This window comes from Myxocyprinus asiaticus, chromosome 3 (genome assembly GCF_019703515.2).
Source record: "Myxocyprinus asiaticus isolate MX2 ecotype Aquarium Trade chromosome 3, UBuf_Myxa_2, whole genome shotgun sequence".
Taxonomy (NCBI): Eukaryota; Metazoa; Chordata; class Actinopteri; order Cypriniformes; family Catostomidae; genus Myxocyprinus; species Myxocyprinus asiaticus.
In genome coordinates, this window is record NC_059346.1 from 20,658,119 (window position 1) to 20,679,768 (window position 21,650).

At 37.6% G+C, this 21,650-nt stretch overlaps 1 protein-coding gene across 9 annotated transcripts in view; it reads right to left on the reverse strand.

The window, feature by feature from the left end:
- LOC127421825 (splicing regulator ARVCF-like) overlaps window positions 1-21,650 on the reverse strand; it is a 275,477-nt gene that overhangs the window by 69,373 nt on the left and 184,454 nt on the right. For 5 of the 9 annotated variants that reach the window (XM_051664985.1, XM_051665015.1, XM_051665046.1 and 2 more), the window contains 4 exons: window positions 11,865-12,023; window positions 10,181-10,201; window positions 7,123-7,251; window positions 3,324-3,940 (listed from right to left, as the gene is read on the reverse strand). In XM_051664985.1, the coding sequence (XP_051520945.1) occupies window positions 3,324-3,940; window positions 7,123-7,251; window positions 10,181-10,201; window positions 11,865-12,023 (926 nt within the window). The remainder of the gene's footprint in view (window positions 1-3,323; window positions 3,941-7,122; window positions 7,252-10,180; window positions 10,202-11,864; window positions 12,024-21,650) is intronic. The other 4 variants (XM_051664993.1, XM_051665023.1, XM_051665009.1 and 1 more) reach the window with 2 other exon arrangements.

Consider the following 21,650-nt stretch of genomic DNA (forward strand, 5'->3'; position numbering starts at 1 on the left):
ATATGGTATTGCCATGGTACCATATTTTTGTCCAAAAAAAAGAAAAAAGTTCTCCAGTTTATAGTCCCATGACCAAACATCCATATAAAATGTAGAGGATGGGATGTCATGTTTTCCTCTGTACGCCTATAAACTGCCATTTCAGCATAAGGACGTAGGAGGAGTGGTTTCTGGTGGTCTCCAGGGGGATGTCTTCATGACGACCTTATGGATGTACTGCAGTGGCATTAGTGGCAGGTGCAGGGAGGATGAGCCAAGGCGAGATGAACCATTAGAGATATGGCTGGAGCCGAGACGCCCTTTTTGTCTGGCAGTGTTCACCAAAGACTATTAATCACCCTGACAACAACAGCTACACAGATATATATATAGAGAGAGAGAGAGAGAGAGAGAGAGAGCGAGAGAGAGAGAGAGAGAGAGAGAGAGAGAGAGCGAGAGCGAGAGAGACAAACAGAGAGGAGAAGAAAGGCTGGTAGTCTGTGTAACAAATTAAATACATAGTAGCTGTCTAATTCAAGCAAACATGGCACTGGAAACCATTTCTCTGCTAAATGTCGCAATTTTATGTTTTATAATTGTGGGTTTCCAAGCTGCAAAGCAATAAGCAATAATTAACATATTTGTTATACACATTCATTAGCAAGATTTTTGTGAGTGTTTGGTATTATGGGAATACAAATAATGAATGTGAAATGTGAGACTTTGACATTTAAGAGCTAGAGAAGTGACATCATTGCTAATTCCCCAGTAATTTTTGCTCACATGAAAAACAGGAAGTGGCCAAAAATTTTGTTATATGTGACACTGATTGCATGCATTTGTGTAATTAAAAAGAAACACTACTTTCTTTTCATGTTCCCGCAAACACACACTCCATATCAAAACAACTGCAGATACATTAACTATCAAGGAATGCGATGACATCGACTGAGGAAGCATACAAAGAAAAATATGTTTTAAGATAACAAAGTGTAACTCTGTTTAAACATCACTCCTCCTGTCCTCCATCTTAATATATGCTGTTTCAGAAGAAAACAAAACACTGAAAAGTTTAATAACTCCATCTGCCAATGAGGAGCTCTTTAACACACAAAAGCACCTGCTTTATGTCAACTGTCATTTGCTTTGCCCTTTCTGTTTCCCATGTTAATGCAAAGAGCAAGCTATGGTTAGAACATCTGAAAAATATTTCTGTGTCCTTTAATGGAATAGTTCACCCAAAAATGAAAATTCTCTCATCATTTACTTACCCTCATGCCATCCCAGAGGTGTGTCTTTTTGTCTTCTGCAGAACACAAACAAATATTTTTAAAAGAATCTCTCAGCTCTGTAGGTCCATACAATGCAAGTGAATGGTGACCAGAATTTTGAATCTTCAAATATTACATAAGGGCAGCATAAAAGTAATCCATAAGACTCCAGTGGTAAAATCACTATCTTCAGAAGCGATATGATGGGTGTGGGTGAATAACAGATCAATATTTAAGTCCTTTTTTCCCATGAATCTCCACTTTCACTTCACTTTTACATTCTCCTTCTTTTGTTTTGTTTTTTGCCGATTTGCATTCTTCATGCATATCGCCACCTACTGGTCAGGGGGAGATTTACAGAAAAATAGGACTTAAATATGGATCTGTTTCTCACCCACACCTGTCATATTGTTCAGAATATATGGGTTTAACCAATGGAGATTTATGGATTAAATTTATGCTGACTGTGTGATTTTTGAAGATTCTAAGTTTTGGTCACTATTCACTTACATTGTGAGGACCAACAGAGCTGAAATATTCTTCTAAAAATCTCAGTTTGTGTTCAGCAGAAGAAAGAAAGTCATACACATCTGGGATGACATGAGGGTGAGTAAATGAGGAGAGAATTTAAATTTTTGGGTGAACTATCTGTGGCAGCGGGGGCGTGGTCGAGCATCCGTCCGGAGAGAGAGAAAACAGTAAGGGTGCTTGCACCTGAGCTAGATTATGTGTAACACCTGTCTCTAATTCCAGTGAGCATGGGGAGAGTGGCATATAAGCAGCCACACCACCAGCAGAGAGGGTGAGAGAGTCTGGCACAAAGAAGGCCACGGTGCTCCTGAAGCTGAAGCTGTTTAACCTGTTATGTTTATGAAGCTGATGTGTTAAATGCCTATGTGCCTGTGAAGTGTGTGTGTGTGTGTTTGAGTGTGTCAAACGCATAGTCACCTAATGTAAACAGACATGGCTGTGCGCATAGGATGATTGCGTTTCCCTGATGTGTTGACTGTGAGTGTATAAGATATACACTATCGTTATCGTGGTGCTTTTGTGATAGTTTGGCTGTCTTTTTCAGAAAACATACATATTATATGCTTGAAAAGACTGTTCAAGTTGCTGTTTGTATGACTTATGAATGAAAACCACATAGTCTCCTAATGTAAACAGACATTACGCTTATAAATGTGTTGACCGTCTGAGTTGCTGTTTGTGTGACTTGAATAACAACCGCATAACCACCTAATAGGCAGACATGGCTGCATGGATGATCGCATTTGAATGTATTGACTGTGCGTATAAGAGCTGTAAACTTTTTATTGCGATCCTTTAGTGTCAATTTCGCTGCCTGTTTCATAAAATAAATGTATCATGTGCTTGAAAAGACAGTATGGTTCAATATTTGTGCGAATATGTATTACAGACGCTTGTCCAGCGTTTTACCAGATTTTAAATCTGGTAAAATGCTTCACCGGTGCCTTTCTTGAAGCATGTTATAAGCGAATGGAACTATCGAGCATCTACATCTGAGATGTTGTTCATGTGGAGCGCTCACACATTGCGTGCCGCTCTGACAGCTGAAAACAGCAGGCACATCACGTGCCTCAAGCATGCTATGAGTGTGTGTTTCAACAAAGCAGCATGAATTCAATGAAATGCGCTGCACATACATAATATATATTTACTTCAAAATATATTACAAACAGTCAAAGTGCCAGCTAGCTGTAGCCCACATCTGCCCAACCAAAGTCTCATAAATGTTGACTCTTTTTCTTCTTTTTCCCATTCTGTGCAAATCTGTGCAAAAATGATGCGAGCACTTCCTGCATGTTTTTTGCTGTGCTTCTAAATACCTTGCCACACATTGCAAGCTGCACATGCTTAGCACCTTCCATTATGCAAAGAAAGATCCAGCATATTTGTGCTTCTCAAGGGACAGACCATTTGAATACCTTAAAACAGGCAATCACATCAAGGCTGCTTACAATCATCAACAGTGCTTCTTTATATTGTTCAAAAGCCAGTGCAGCAATACATAAGCAAATAAACCAAATCAATCACACGGTTCACTTTTACCTTACGCGAGGGCCATTGCGTAGTGGCTCTCGAATGGTACGTCCAGTCAGCGTGCGGCGGTTAGCTGTAGAATAATCAGGCTCTAGATCATACGGCTCTTCATCGTCGGGGCCCAGACTGCGGCGGTCATCCTCCAGGCCGTAGGGTTCCGCTTGAAAGCGTTCAGGCTGAGAACGATTGAGATCCACAGTGCTACTGCCCATAGGGACCTGTGGCTGGGCCACATGCCCATAGTCGTACTTGCGGATGGGGAGTGTGTAGCTGTTCTCTGGCTGGTATCCACCAGGCATGTAGGGCCGATAGGGCCTGTAGTTAACTCCACTAGGGAGGCTTCCGTAGTTGTCAGGCATGTCTCCGTATCCATCGTGAAGGCCGTAATGGCGATACTGGCTGTCTGGAGTGTCATTGTAGGAATCGCTGTAATTTTTGAAGGAGCGTGTGAGGGTGGAGGTGGCCTGGGGTGTGATGAAGCCTTCACCGTTCTTCACGTAGCGGCGATCAATGGAGTCGGTGTAGCTCCCCAGTGGAGATGAACCTTCTGGAAGAGGGAGGCCATCTGGACCCAGTGGCACCTGTCGAACTGTCCGTGTTGTCACTGTTTTGACCATCTTAGTCACCTTAGATGATGGAGAAAAAATAAGCATGGCATCAGCAGAAGAACAAGTCTTGATGGTAACATCATCATAATCATTGCAGTGAATGTGAAACTGAAAATGAGCCATTTTCCGCTTTTATACGCCTTATATAAGGCATATATATATATATATATATATATATATATATATATATATACACACACACACACACACTGTATGATATGTAGCCATTCAAAATACAGCCATTATGTCAAATTGCTAAAATCACAGCAGCCAAAACAACCACAGGCATTTATGAGTGAAATGCAGCACACTAACTTAGTGGTCTAATATCAGCAGGGAAGTGGGGCGTCACACTGTGAGTTTGGCCGAGTTGCAGTGAAATGACTGATCTTTTTCAGTCCCTTAATATGCTTTGTGTTCATCAGTAATGAAACAGCTGGAATGGAAAATAAGGGGACATTTCAAAAGTCTTCTCTGTTGTTCTAAATTTATCTGATGGACAAGTACTCCTTATCTTTTAAAATTCCATATGGAACAAAGAAGCAACAAACTTTGTATACTACATGCGGGACTGAGGAATAGGCTATGAATAGGCTATATATAAGCATTTAGAATGGAATAATAGCCTACTGCTTACTATTTTTTTATTTTTTTTAATAGTATGCATAACAATCATTGTTTTATGTTGCATGTTTAATTCAGCAATGTCCATTCATCATCTCGTAAAAAATAGTTATTTCGCAGTTTTAACTCATTTTTGTGCACATTTTTTTTAACTTTTGGCAGTCCAATCGAATAACGAATGAAAAATATTGATAATCTCAGCTGATTTTACTCTTGGTTCATTCATTACATGGAAAATGGAAGGTAAAGTCGAGCACATTGCACTGTGGTTTACAGTATACAGTGCAGTATGCTCTGGCTGAGTTTGGAATGGCATACTTCTGTACTACTTTTACTATTTCTGCCAGATATGCCAAAAATAGTATGGTTTGCCAAATGTACAGCTGTAGGTCATCCTGGTACTCCATGCATACCAAAAATGTGCATACTATGCACAATATACAGTACACACAATATACTGCAGAAAGAGTTTGAGTAGTATGGTAGTATGCTATTCCAAACATAGCTAAAATTTTACAAACTTTCTTACTATACGAGGGTCTAACTTTTAAATACACCCTTTTGAGATGTTTCTAAAATCCAGGAACCTTAAAAATTTAACAATAACCACTTAAATGAGAGCAGTTTTACAATAGTAAATCAATCTTGATAAGAACTGCTGCAAGACTTAAATCACTGATAACATGGTCCAACATAAACTGACTGATGTCCTATTTCTCTGTGTCCATCACCAGGCACTGACGTCTTTATGAGTCAACTTAAATAAATCACTATTCCCCTCTGGGTGCTAATCCAGTTCCTTATTTCACAAAATGTCTGCCTGTCAGGAGTGCCTCTGCTCCTAAAGGTTCACTGCTGATACAGAAACCAATTTGATGCCCAGTGAATTTTGCAGTGCAATTAATTGGCTATTTTGTCCATGGATGTAAATTCATCTAGAAAATTAATGAGCTTGATAAAATATAATCGTCATTGGATATGAACCATGACTGCTTGAATTTGTGTGCAAGCCCTTACAAGGCACATGGCCAGTTGTCAGAGCTTAATATCTCAGGAGAGGTGTCTCTTTCTATAGGGGGAAAAGAATGGTATAAATCACACTCAATATACACACCTCAGTCTGACTTTTACCAGTTTTACCATTGGAGTATAGAGCTCACGAATTAGTGATTAACTTGATGGTTATTTCAAACAGAAGTTTATTTCAACAAACATCATTACATGTAACAACAAATCATAACACCCAAATGTGAAGTTAAAAATGTAGAAGGTTAAAACAGACACAAATATTATGGTTGTGAGCGGTAGCAAAGTCTTCCTATTAACCTGCTGAATATTACTTCCACTGAGAAAAAATTATACATTATCTATAAATTGTTTTATTCCCCGTCTCAACCGAATATGTAACTTTTCTCCTCCTTTTGTGTACAACACAATTATTAAAATTCCTTTCACTGTCAAATAAAAAGCACTTGTTGAACTTTTGTAAATAACAGGCCTGCTATTGAATGTCTTGATCAATGTCATTTTGTTTAATTTCAATGGAGGCCAAACAAATGGTTGTCACTACCTCCCAATGGTTTGAGCAACAGCCCTTGAAAAAGGCTTGTTGATGAAACTTTATTTGGACTCTATTCTGCTGGCTGTACAAACCCACCAGGTGGATGGTTCTACATCACCAGTCTCCAAACCACGGGAGCCTTTTAACCCAGCCAAGACAAGCTGAGAGTACATCAGACACAGTTCATCAGCAGGGCCTTCATGAGCCACAGGAGCCCTCCAGAGTGTGTGTTTAATAAAACACATTTTTAAAAGTGTTGGTTAACCAAAAAAAAAATATAAAAAAATAAATAAATGTTGTTTATTCACCCTCATGACATTTTTCCATGGAACACAAAAGGAGAAATGTTAAAAGGCAAATGATCTTATTACAATGAATGGGGACTGAAGCTTTCAAGCTTTAACAAGTACACAAAAGCATCATGAAAAGTATCAAACAAGTTTTCCAAAACTATCAAATATAGTGAGCCGTATGGAGCACTTTTATGATATTTTCACTGTGCTTTCGCATCCTTTCTAAAGCTTGAAATCTTCAGTCCCCATTCATTGTAACTGCATGGAAAGGAGTGACCAACACAGTCTTTAGAAGTTCTCCTTTTGTGTTCCCAGGAAAAAAAAGAAAGTCACATGGTTATGAAACGAGTTGAGGGTGAGTAAATTATGAATTTTCACTTTTGGGTGAACCTTTGGTTTAATGGTGGTGACACTGTGTGACAAACACAGAGTACAATTACAGCCTCTTTAAAATAAAGGTGGCACTGAGACTTATATTTAGACTGAGCTTAACTACCAAGGCTACTGTGCTCTATAATGAAAGGTGTCTATCTGTAGCAATGGCTGTGTTTACAAATGTTTGCCTGTGAAAAGGTGCATGCAGGCGTCATGGCCGGATTTTACAATTCTATAAGGGTTTTATGATCTCTATGGTATTGACTTTTACAGAGCACTGCCACAGCAGCTTTGAGTTATAAACACAGTTAGTGACACATCAACCATTAAACAGAGGCACTCTTTACTGGTTTCATTTCAGATGGTGTTGGCGTAGATGGAGGGATGGGTGTAGGTATGGGAGTAGAAGGTTTGGACTCTGTCAGGATAACCGGCTGGAAGGTTCGTCGTGTGATGGTTTTAACAACTCTGGTCACCTACAGTCAAAGTTATGTCAGTTGAGGTGGCATGAGAAAAGCAGTTATAATGGAAATGTCAACTCTTGTAACAGTAAAAGTGAAAAATGAAAGCCTGTTAAAGTGTTTAAAAAGCAGGGCTGCTTCCCATGAAGCCTAGTTAACAGTCAAGAACAGTCCAAGGCATAAACTGCACCAGATAATTAATACTTTATATGCATTTTCTGGCAAAACCAGAAAAATACAAGAATGCCTTTGTGACCCAATTTTGTCTTTCACCAAACAGTGATTTAAACATTTAATTGAACATTCCATGTAGCAGGAGAAAGAAGGCTGATTTCCAAGAAGAGAAACAGAGGGGGAGAGAGTGACAAAGAAGAGACAGATGCAGAAAAATGTACAATGGACATGTGACATCTCTCTAGAGCTGGGCTATTCAATTAAAGAGGTCCAGTATATAAATTTCCTGCACAGTACTGCCCTACAAAACACTGAAACAGAGAAAAATGGCTTAAAACTTTTTTGATTGTCCAGCCAAATGTGGATTATTACATTTTCACACTCTGCTTTCTCTGAAACTGAGCGTAATTGAGCCAAACCCATCCTTCACAAGACAGATCATAGTCTAAGGCCCCATTTACACCTTGCATTAACATGCGCTTTGGGTGATTGGATCACTATCAGATAGCACTTGACCACATTAAATGTCAGGTGTAAATGCACCCAAGATACAGTGACCTCGTTTACACCTAGTATTGAGATATGTTTCGGGTGATCAGTTCACACGTGGTCAGTTTTAAACACATGGTGTAAATGGGTTGCAAATTGCACCACCCCTCACTGTCAATAAACCGCTGCATTAAAACAAGTTTAAACTTTGCCGGTTTTAAAAGGAAATAACTGTCAGATTGGAAAATTTAAAAAAGCAAATACATACACAAGCAAGAGAACTTTACGGATCGGTGTTTCTGAGATCAACATGCAGGGACACAGATGAGATGCACACTCATCAAATACAGGTACTCCACTCAAATAATTTAAACTGCATCTGGGAGAAACAGTGCACCATTTTTCCCCCCGATTATCATTGGTAAAGTGCTGTGTTGCGGGTTCTTGACTTTTTCAGTTTATTCTGCCATTGCAATGTGAAGAACACAACAGACACTGGAGTCTTGCAATCTTGTCACTAGAACAAAAAATAATGAACAATATCCCATGAATTATTCTATTGGAATACACTTGGAATTTCCTGTCTCTCTCCTCATATCCTCCACATCTCTCTCCTGTTTTCTGATCACTAATCAACATGTAGCTAGTGCGACACGTGAAACAATGCTTCACTTGTGCATTTCAGATGAGAAGCATATTTAGCACTTACAAAGTGCAGAATGTGAGATGAATATCCTTATCAAAATTTATCAGTGAAGTAAAAAAACCCTGACTGTCAAAGTGATGGAAAGCATTTGAAATATTCATCAATGTTTTTAAAATTAGAACAACATTTAATATATATTTTTCTTTGCATTAATACTTAAAATTTGCCGTTGTCATGACAATCAGTGCACGTCTTGCTTGTCTGTCAGTGGTGTACAATAATCAACAGTAGCAAACATATTAATAATAAATAATAAATAACATTTCCACACTTGTGATTCTGGTATATAGGTTGCCTCTGTCCGAAATTAAAAAGTCTGTGTAAACACACATTGTTATGGTACTGTATATACTGCATGTTACTTCACATCATCTTCTGTGTTGCCTTTACAGTGTAAAGACTGTTTTAATAGTTATAATTGTTGGTTCAATATATGTTTATAATTATATAAATGTATGAGAAACAATTCACCATCTGGATGGAACCAATCCGGGGTCTGGGTGCGCTAACTGGTGACATCTGCTGTAGAAATTGATGAACCCATACTATAAATTCATCCGAAGTGTAAGGGGCCGTTAACACCAAACACGTTCTTGCGCCTATATGGACAGTTTTTCAATAGTTTTTCTATGTAAACATGTGCTAGACTGACATATTTAACCAGTGCACTTCATCTCTCTGTTTATTTTTTCAGCAACTCCTGCAGGAGTTTCACAATCTTTAAAAGCAATGTCAGTTTAAAAAGAACATAAACTTTGAAAAATGCATCATACCGGCATTCTATTTAATTCACTGCACTGCATGAATGGATGTTTACAAAATTCAGCTGTTTAACTACCCATTGAATCATCTTAATGCCAGTTTGCTACTGTAGTTTTAGTTTAATGAAACAGAGTAACAGAGTGCTTACTTTATGTCCTACATACTCAAAAAAAAAAAAAAAAAAAAAAAAAAAAAAAAAAAGTCCCAAGGCTATGTGGCTAAAGGTGATAAGTCTACAGGATATATTTATGTGATTATTTTCCCATGTTTCTGTTGATCGTGGTATAAAAAAAATTACTGAGGGGTTACCTCCCCCCATCCCACTGGAATCTATGCCCCTGTGGTCTCAGCACAAACACATGACAGAAAGACCCATACATCTGTGCACACATGCAATACACGCTCTGTGATTTTATTCCTTAGTGTTTCATGGGACTAATTCATAGATTAGTACAGAGTGTGTACGGTATAATGATTGAAAGCACAGCAGTAGGAGGATTACACTTACAGTAACACTTTATTACCCTCCACTACTGGACCCGTTTTAGTGTTTGTGTGCACATTAGTTAATACCCAACGTATATATGCTTGTGCATGAATATAGCAGTTTGTTTTTGTGTGCACACTGATGTATTATAGCAGTAGAGGGCGTGAGGAGGTGACCGCCAGCATATCAAAGCTTTGTGAAGTGATTTCACACCAGTGCTAAGACTCTATGCATTGCTGAGCTTCAATGGGTACAAATAATGGTGACTGACAAGAGGCAATGTGTGCATGTAAGAATGCGTATGTGAGGGAGAGATTTTAACTCACCTTCACATTAGTTGAATTGTCCTTTAAGGAACAACAAAACAAAAGTAAAGGGCAATCAAGACAGTGTGGCTAAAAAGTCAAAATACAGGTGGATGGAACTACAAACAGCTGAATTTCCACACTCTCTTATGTTCAAAACAGCTGAGCTGTGATAATAGTAAAGAAGCACTAGTCTGCCATGTTAATCCCTCTGTCTGATAACAGTAGGGCTGATTAGGTGGAATTCAATGCCAGCATTTTCTGGATCTCTCTGACTACTACACACCACACCAAAAACACTTAACCCCTTAAAACCCATTAAACACTTTCCACTAATCTAGATAAAAGGTTTTTACAATGCCAGATAAAATGGTTATATATATATATATATATATATATATATATATGATTCAGTGAAACATTCTATGAAATTTGAAATGATACTTCAGTGTTATAATGCAATTCTATGTTTTTATACAGTACAATGAATGTATATGGGTGTTTCTTTAACGGGCACTTTTAGCTCTGTGGACTTCTAGATAGTTTTGTTAAAAAAAAAATGACACTTTTTTTGTGAAATGTCCCAACAGCATATTCATGTACATGCATCAAAGAAAATGTGTCATTTGTTTCTGAAATGTCATGAAAATTCCCACCAAAGTGTTTTTTTCACCATCTCAAATTCTGTATTGTGTTTAGTAGAAATCTGTGATGGAAATGACCAACTTCAACTTTTAAATGTTCTATTTCAACATTTGAAATAAAATGGCCAACTTCTTTTTCATGCTAAGACTAACTTCATAGCTAACATTAAATGCATCCTAAATACGAACAATGAAATAATATTTTCACACTTTTTGCAATATGTAGGCAAAATTACAGCTTGATTGGAAATGATGCCCAATAAAAATACTCTGCTCAAATTATATTTACCTTTAGTTCTCTTTGTTGTCTTAAAACACTACTTCATATGTCATTTTAAGCATGATCTTTGATGAAACTTGTCAACAAGTACACTAACTTCTGAAAAAAACTTTATTAGGGGCAAAATTGTTTGGTGTAGTGGAATTACATTCACTTTTTTTTTTAATTAATTAATTAATTTTTTTTATGATAAAAATCATTTTCACACAATAAATATAGAAATGGTTTGTTTATTTCACTATTTGTTTTGACTATCATAGTTTTAAACATGTAATAATTAGTATTTTTATAATGGATTTTCATAGTTTAACATTGAAAGTCTGGGTATGGGACAAAGCTAAAACAGTAAAATATATACATAAAAGGCTTTTGAAAAGTACCGCAAATAAATTATGAAGGTATGGTAAAAAAAAAAAGTCAGTTTTAATGTGATCAACCACCGGGACATAAAAATGCCCAAAGTTGAAGAAACACCCATCAACACAATCAATATCTTTTGACGATAAACCACATTACTCACACTACATAAAACTATTTAATATTAATAGTTTGATATGAATATTTAATTAAATATCAGTGAGGTTTTCTGCAAGTTGATCTATTGTTCCTCATTAAAAGAACATCACAAGTTAAACTGAAAAGATGTTCTGAGAATGTGAGCACCTGCATTATTTGCATGTACAAATATAATGATTGCCATCCTAATAAAGGCTTACACACGTGTACACAGAGACAGTTCTAAATGAAAAAATAATTTCAAAATGTTAGCAAGTATGCATACCTTGGTCTCTGTGCGGCGTGTAGTCCCATCTTCGGAGGTAACCACAGAAACATGAGAGGTGGGTGTGCCAGGGTCCTCCTCTATGGTTACTGTCTCTTCTACAACCTCCTGGGGCTCCTGCATCATGGCCAGTGATGTCTGGTTACTGGGGCTCTGCTCCTGTGGGATGAGCAAAGGGCAGTGGTTAAAGGTCAGAGGTTAGTGACGTGGGTTTAGCTGAGCAATTAGGAGAGGAAACTTTAAGAGCTTTAAATGATATAAGACGGATGATTTTCATAGTCTACTTAACCATGGAGAACATATGACTTATAAGAAAACTGCATTTTAAATTTAAAGCTATTTTCTTACGAACGCAGCTTACAGGAACGTTGTGAGAATTTTGTAACTGAGCAGGTTCTAAAAGACTCCAAGCAAGAACTAAGATGCAAAAAATGGCAACAAAAACAGTGCTGCCACAAAAATCCAAATTTGGCAAAAATATTTATTAAATAGGTCTGAAGAGCACCAGGCACTGTTTCAAATACAGAAAGGGAAGGAACGTTTTAGCCAAGTGCTCAGGATTAAACTCAACCTGGATAAGATACTAAAGATGCATGACACTGGTAGTCGTTTGTTTTCCATCCATCTTTGAGCGTATTAACGAGCGGGCAGTTTTCATTGATTATCATAGTGGAAGGCTTCAAAGTCTGTGCAAGGTCAAACTGATCCGCAGCCCGTCTTGCTAATCATTCACTTCTACCCTTTCATGTCTCTGTATAATTTCTCTGGCAGCTACATTGGGTTTGCCTGTCCAACCTCACAACTACTTCTTAAAGAGAGCAAAAAGTCAAACAAAACTTCTACTTTCTTGGATGATTTAGCTTAAACTGTTCTTCTAATTGGGCTTTTTTTATTTTTTTTATTTTTTTTATTTTAAGAGGAGTGAAGAATTGATAAAGAGATTGATGATTAATGAGAATGAAAAGAAAATGTTATCTGAAGTGCTTCATTTCTAAAAGCCGAGCACCATATGGATTATGCAGACATACTGCACAGAAACAAAGCTTTGATTAACTTCCTTACAGCCAAGAAGCAGGCTTGAGCAAAATTCAATATGAGAAAGCAATGAGCGACTTCTAAAAGCCTATTAGCATCCCTGTGAAAGCAGAGATAAATAGGCCTCTTTTCAACAGGAAAAAGAAGAGGGGAAATAAATCACAAAATATCTTATAAATCCAAGTGGGCATTGCTGGTTCGATTATGAAACCATCCACGCATTGCCCAGAAAAAGTCATCCCACAAAACTCTGCATGTAAAAGGAGGATACTCCTGGGATAATCTAGAGCACGGAAAAGCCAACTATCACTTTGCAGGAGTAATGAAGTTCAGAAGCTGAGAGCAGAGTTTGAGGAAAATAAGAGTCAGGAGATGTTAAAGGGGATTAAATCATTCGACTAAGAATTCTTCTCTATATCAACCAAACTGGAAAGCATCTGATATCCAAATGCACTGCAAAAAAACTATTTTTAATCAGGGTTTTCACCTTGTTTTCTAGTCAAATATAAAAGTAATTGTTTTTGGAAAATGTATCTTTAATATACTGTATTGTCTCATTCCACTGGCAGATAATTTAACTTGTTTTCAGCTAAATGTTGTGAGGTTTAGGCATCTTGTTTTTTTCAGCAACTCGAGACGTGTTTTTTATTTATAATTTTTTTGGCACCATGTCAATTTAAAAAGAACTTAACTTAAAAAAAAAAAAAAAAAATGCATCTTTATACACCTGCGTTCTGTTTTATCCATTGCTCTGCATCAAGCTTTTTTAAGCTTAAGAACACATTCGGTTTGAACGCCCCTTAAGAATGTTAAAATACTGGAAAACAAGACAAAGATACTGATAAAGATGTTTTTTTTTTTTGTTTTTTTTTGCAGGGTGTTAATCTGAAACTGCTCATTACAATACTTAAATCCACGGACAAGCTTTTTCTTATAAAAGTTCTTACACATATACACAAATAAGACCACTTATTGAAAATATACAAAACCAAAAATAATCTGTGAGAGAGCTGAAGCAAGATCTACTTTATTTACAGTATAAAAATAAACACTTGACCATTACATCAATACCTTTAAGGAATCACACAGGAAGTGAAACAGTTTCATGCTCACCAGCCATCCATGAAGTTTGTTTTCCCAGTGAAAATACCCAATTGGATTTTAAATGATGGGGGAATAAACCAAGAAACCCCCTCTAGCACTGATGCGCTCATTTTGCCGTGCGAAATAAAGCCTCTTTAGAGAGAGAGAGAGAGAGAGAGAGAGAGAGAGAGATGGCCTCCGGGCAGGTTGAGAATTTTGACTTCGACTTGGGCATCATTCAGCGGGGTGTTCATGGGTGATCCGCACCGCATGGAGGAAAATCTGCTGCCACAGATACCAGCTTTGCCTCCATGACAACTATTGCACAGGTGAACTCCTGAACCCAGCACTGTGTTTGTGTGTTTATGTGCATGCGCTTACATAGTGTGTCTCACAGAACAGAGAGGTGTTTACGGGAAAGCCGCAGGGATCAGACAATGAGCCTGTTTCGCTGTGTTCTAATTTTAGAAAGTCTGGAACACCCACAATCTTCTATTCTGGAGAAAGACAGTAGACTGGCGATAATTACAAACGTTTGGTGCATGTCTAATACTATAATCACAGATTTCTTGTCTTTCTTTAGCACAATAGTTTTGTATATAGTTAATGCTTTAATACATAAATCACAAAGCATTGAGCGCAAACTTAAAACTGTGTAAAGTGGCTGGAGTAAACTGCGGGACTCTGCGTTAGAGGGTGTTCCTTAGCAACAGGCCAAGGAGTGAATGTCAACAAATCAAATCAAATCACTTTTACTGTCACACAACCATATACACAAGTGCAATAGTGTGTGAAATTCTTGGGTGCAGTTCCGAGCAACATAGCAGTCATGACAGTCATGACATTAAGGAAACTAGTTAAAGAAAACACTGAATGAGAAACTTTGTGTGAGAAACTCAGAGGCCATTTCATGAATGCTATAAGACTCTCTGGAATACTTGATTCTGATTTGAAAACTGTGGCATTCTGCAGCCAAATATTTTTGTATAAGGACTGTTGAATTTCCTACATAGATTATCTAGTTTCATGTCTCTCACTCTGTGGTTTCCCTTCTTACATATTAAAATAATTTCAACTTACATGTTTCATGTCCATGTATTTATTTATTTGGTATATACTGTAGGCATGCAATAAGTATGATAAATTACAGTCAGTTGGTCATTATCACAAAATAAACATATTCTAACTGTATAGTATCCCTTATTTCATGTTTCAAATCTTCAATACTTTTCATCATTGATGTGAATTTGCACATAATTAAGGGTTTGGTAATTACACAACATGGTGCTTTACTAAGAAGGAAATATGTGGCTTTTAATTTCATCCTTTTTCCTGGCAAGTAGCAGCACAGAGATGTCTGAGATAAATATCAGTCTTTTACAACGAAAAATTGAGACTGCCCTGGAGAAGATAAGGTGAGCCGGAGCAAATAGAGTAGATAGGCAAATGAGAGAACCAACTGGCAATTAAAAAGCTTTTGAATAGTGGTGTCACTCAGGTGGTTATCAGTTCTGTTCCTGATCAATGCTGGATAATAGATGAGTCTGAAAAGCGCCCAGACCACCCATCTGCAAAGCTAAGAGAGCAACATCAGTGCTCTCTACACCTCAAAAACAACAACCATCTAAATGTGTTTCTATTTTTGCTTTAGGGCTGTATTTATAACAGAAGGTCTGTTTCTCATTTCAGTGCATAGTCTAGGAATTTAACGGTGAGGTGTGTAATTTCTGTGCCACTTTCGGCACCAAACTGAAATGGAAACTGAACTCTCCAACCATCTTCGATTTTAAGATGCTCTAACAAAACCTTAACCTATAGAACACAAAGTTTAGATCAGTTACTAGATTAACACATAATAAAGACTAAGGCTATGTTCACACAGTCAGTGTTTGCAATTGACAACGGCATTTACTTACAAGTGTGAGTCTTGAAATGTCCTGTTCATTCAACATCTTATAGTAGTGGCTAGAATACTGTATTGAATGAACAACTGAAGTCAAGCCCATATTCTAACAACTGTAACAATAGTGACAGTGACTAAAGTAAACGTCAAAGATGGCGACATTCATAACACCAGTACTGCGCCCCATTTTATGCATTGCATTCATTGCATATATGGTTTTAGGCCTCTGGCTTCAGTGAAAGAATGGTTAGATCTTCGGATGACATGCAGCTCATATCTCCGTCTCTGTGAGTTAACAAAACCCCTCATGATTAACGAGACGCGCGTGTACAGTACAGCGTGGCTTTCACACTATATAACATGACAGACAACTAGTTGTCCAGTACGGTTCCGTTCACACAGCACAGGTCTGCCGAAAATGCAGTTGAGTGCTGAAAATTTGCGGATGTCAGTTCGGCTATAGAATGTGGTTGTCACTCTAGTAAATAACCGACTTGTGTGAGAACGTAACTGTATTAAGCACTCAAAACAGGACTGAAAACCATATTCTGCAGCTGTGTGAACGTGGCCTATGTGAAATGGATATTATTTCCTGTTGCTCTGAATGAAAAAAAGTCTCCGATTTTCCACAGATTAATTTGTCTCCATTAAACTTTCTCATCAAGTTTGCACAGTAAGTGAAACATCACCATCTAACCTAATATCACACTCTGAGAAGGTCAGAGAGATACAGAGAGGATTAGTTTCCGTGCCTCCAATTTGTTCATTACAGTCGCCATGCATCACCTGGGCAGTGACCTCTCCCACAGTAATGCATTGCACACTGCTTAACAGGATTTCAGTCAGACCTCATGGCAGCAATCATCGGTAAGATCTTACACAATTAATCCCTCCGCAAAGAGCGTTTGTATAACCTTGGATCGTAAGAGTTTCCCATCAAATTGCTGTCTTCCTAGCATCCGTCTTCATGACCAAGAGTCACACCGTGCCGGGATGTGACAGCGAGCGGGAATTAGCTTTCATCTCACTGTGCTGTACTCATGGAAAATTGAGCAGATAAATCAGGCAATTCAAAAAAACAAATAGCTAAGAAGAGGGCACACAGATCTCTTCTAAATATCTTCCTGGGGCTGGTGTAAATGGAGGAGAGTAATTGGACAGAGGTGACACAAAAGCTCTCTTCTCAAACTTGCTGCCTACGGAGGCAGCATTTTAAAGTATCATAGGTGCACTCCCTACATGATGGCTGTTCCAAAAATTGGGCAACTTACTGTAATTAAGCTGCCTTCTAGGATACCGTGTTATGGCCAAATATTATGGCAGCATTGTATGTATCCTTTGTGGAAAAGGCAGTTTTATGATGCATTGCAGTGAGCTCAGTAAAAATAAATCCAAGATGGTAGATGAAGCAAGAGAAATCTAAATCATAAATGAACACTTCCGTTCAAAAGTTTGTGGTCGTTGGGAAATGTTTCTCATGATCTTAAAAAACTTTTGATCTGAAGGCGTATGCTTAAATGGTTGATATTAGATTGGTAGACAAATATAATTGCGGCAACATATTAAATTACAAAACAAACATATATACACACTACCGTTCAAAAGTTTGGGGTCACTTGCACTCTCATGATCTTAAAAACCTTTTGCTCTGATGGCGTATGCTTAAATGTTTTAAATTAGATTTGTAGACAAAAATATAATTGAGCCAACATATTAATGTATTTAATTACAAAACTAAAATTTTATAAAAAATAAAAAAAACGTTTTTGAAATTGATGACTTGGACCGAATAATTAAGAAAAGCAGCCACTAAATGCCCAGCATATAGATGGTAACTCCTTCAATACTGTTTAAAAAACATCCCAGGGTGATACCTCAAAAAGTTGGTTGAGAAAATGCCAAGAGTACATCTAGGCAAAGTGTGGCCACTTTGAAGATGCTAAAATATAACATAGTTTAGTCACAACAAAATTTCCATAGTTCTCTTTCTGTTATTCTATAATTTTAATGACTTTACTATTACTCTAAAATGTGAAAAATAAGAATAATAATAATCAAGAGTAAGTGACCCCAAACTTTTGAATGGCAGTGTATATTTAATTTAATACTGAACGGTTTCTCAGGAAACCAGTCAAGAAAATGTCCTGATGCTATTTTACTCCAAAATCAAAATAAATGAAAGAAAGAAAAGAATAAGAAATTATATTTTGCATACAGAAAATGAAGCCTATTTTAGGTCCTGTAAGATTGTTTTTACATTGTGATATTTTTATGACAGTTTTGCACATTTTTACCCTCCAATTTTCATTACTGCAATGCGACAAAAGATGCTCATTATGATATTCTCATTACCGTAATGTGAAGAAAAAAAAAATAATACTTATAAAGTATTTATACATCATAGTAGTGTTCCTTTGGTACGGCCTTTCTTTTTTGCAGATTTTTTTTTTTTTTTAAATCATTGTGCAACAGCATATTTTTTACAGTAATACCGTTCAGTAATGAGAATCATCATTAAAAACAATAGAATTAGTAAAAGTAAAACCTCAGGACGTGTTACAGTAATGAGAATTGGGCAGTAAAATGATCTCTCATGCAAAATTTTTTAGTGGTCCTAAATGTAGACTTCATTTTCTTTATGCTAAATATAATATCATATTTGTTATCGATTTGGGGTTAAATACGACCAGAAGACATTTTCTTAAATAAGAAATTAAATAAAATTCTAAATATATGAAATGTAATTGAAAATTAATTATGCTAGCAACATGTTAAAAACAAACTATATTGGGATCGACAAGTTAATCTCACAAGTTGCTGAGTTGAGTTGCTATCTATGTAGAGCAATCCATATCAGTCACTTATGAGGTTCCATTTCAATTAGGATGCTAAGCTGCCTATGCAGGCAGAAGAAAGTTAGGCAGCTCACTAGGTTTTAGAACAGAGCTAATGAGAGATGGCAGCCCAGCTCTTCACACTCTCACAAGAGACAAGCTGAAGGCCTGAGTTTGCAGCCCACTCAAGAGCAGCTCTGGTTCAGCTAAGCCCGAGCCAATGGATGGCTGTGTCCGACTCCTACTGGGGTATGCATAGAAGGGTGAGGTGCCAGGCTGTGGCATTTCACCGAAAGCTGTGAGTAACAGATAGTTAAATGTATTCAGGGTTGACGGCTAGCAGATATGCTTAGCGGAAAATAGGGATGGAAGCAAGAGGAATGAAAGAGAAAGTGAGATAGAATAGAAATCAGGCTGTAATGTCTTTGCTAATCTGCTTGTCCTTATTAGTGATCCAGTGCCAAAAACCCATCCTCTCATCTCTCGAAGATGGGGTCTCATTTTAGACATTCCTCATTCTTTGGCCACATTTGCTTCTCCAACAACAGCTTTGAGAAGCCTCTCTTTCTCTGCTCTGCCACCCCTGACCACCCCTTTTGTTCTTTTGTTCAAGATTCCCAGGTCTGGACAAAAAGAAAATTGAAAATGGTGACTGATCAGAACAGCCAAAGGACCACATCTCTCCCTCCGAAAATGAAAGTATTTATTCAATTAAAGCACAACTTTTTAAGCTTTGTTTGCTCTAATGAATAAAAATACATGATCTATGTGATTCCATTAACCTCCCACCGGTCTTGTTAGATGAAAATATTTTTGTGATGGTAATTCTGAATATCTGGAAAGAATTAGCCACGTATCTAAGTCACACCCGTCTTAAGGATTTTTGGCATTGCGTGGCTTACAGTGGGGCTTGAAAAAGCACATACTCACCCGCACCCTCACACTTACACTCATATAATTCTGCTTACGGTCAGCGCTCCCTCTCTGGAATGCAACCCAAAAAACAAAGCCAGAGCTCATATCACTCCTGTATGGCAATACAACTTAGTAAACACAGTAAAGATGAAGCAGCAGGATAAAAAACCCAACCCTTCCCAAAATACTACAATAAAAACAGTAGTCTGCTTTAGTTGAAACCTGTGAAAACAACAGGGCAGGGCTATAGGAGAAGAGATAGGCTTGTTGTGGAGTTGTTTGTTTAAATAGAGGGTGTGAAATAGAGAGAGAGCAAGACCCTAACCACTAGGAAGCCAGAGGACAGTGGCAATAAAATTAGTGGAGTGAAGGAGGGCACAGATGCACACACATCAACACAACCCTACGCACCACAAATACTGCTTTCTGGCTGCGAGTAAGAAATGTGGTTTCCAGGGAGAGGCACTGGGAGCCTTTGCCAAGATCTCCAGGCTGTGACTGTGGGCAAGGCAGGAAAGACATGTGTTTGACTTCCTTTAGCTCTCCCAACAGCAACTCCCACTGTCCTGTTTGTTGCTTCTGCCACTGTTTGTTAGAAGATTAAATATCAGGCCTTGGGACCAGCCTGTCACTGAAACACAACACTCCAATACAGATACGCTGAGGGCTGGATAGAAGGCGGCGAGGCATCATGGGCTCCAATGAACATTTCAATGTTCTACTGTACACATGGGGTTTTCAACTATTACACACCCAATGACCCTAACTTAGACTTTGAGAGTCCGAATATATAAGAGTTAGATTGTCTCTGTAACATTTTTATTAACCTCTTCAACTCTGGTGCATTTTTTGCCTGCTGCCTGCAATTTTTCACTCTCAAATTTAAAAGCTCACCATACACACAAACAGTAGACAACTTGCATAAAATTGGTCTCTTTTTACAGACAACCCCCCCCAAATTTTAAGAAAATATTCCAATCTTTCATAAATAATATTGTATATATGTGTGTGTGTGTTTTTTCTCTCTAAATTTATAAGCATGTAATTCTGGTTCTGTTTACTCTTTCTCCCTGCAAAAAATCTTATTTCATTCCACTAGAGGGCATCAAGTACTAGGAAAAATAATTTCCATTCATCACAATATAAAGACCTGAAATGTAGGTGGCGCTCTAAGTAACAAGATGGAACCTTTCACAGACTGTAATAACACATTTCTGCCTACTTTAGCAGCTTAAATCTATCAAACCTTTTTATATTTGTAATTTTTTATTTAGTGTAAATTTATAACATTATACTTTGTATTCTCTCACCCTGGAATAAGTTATAAAAAACAAGTTACGCCCCACAGAGCCCTGTTAAAGCCGTGCTTTAATGGGAGCCTATTGCAGATACCTGTACCATTAGATTTCAGGGGAGTAAACATCGATATTCATTTGAACTCGCAACCTCTTGCACACAAACAAGAAATATTCCTTGGAACTATAACATCTCATATTGATAAGAGGCTGAGCCCCCTAAGGCTGAAATCCTGGAATCATTATAGAGTGATTGTTCCTCTTTGCTTTCAGTCTATCAAATCTTTATCTCTTCCAATGTGCAGCCAATCAGATGTGATTAAACCAGTGATAGACTTTATGATTGTGTATGTGTGCAAATGGACACATAAAGTCACACTAGTGAGCAAATTGTTCCTCTAACACATGCTTCAGGAAAAGGAAGGACATGCTGTCATGGAAACCATTGCTGATTTAGAGCAATGCTTATACTGTGCAGTGAGATAAAGGCTGTGTAATATATCCAGTGACTTAAGGCGCTGTGCAGGATGGACACATACGCACAGACCTCAAAGCTCAATGCAATCTATCCTGCTCTGCCTTGACCTATTTAAGGCGGTAATGTTAAATCTGAGTATAAGTTCTTTATGGTTACATATTTATGAAGGCTTGTGCACCATGTACAAAGATTTATAAGGAATAGCCATTTGTGCATTGGTCATCCATCTAATTGTTAAAACAT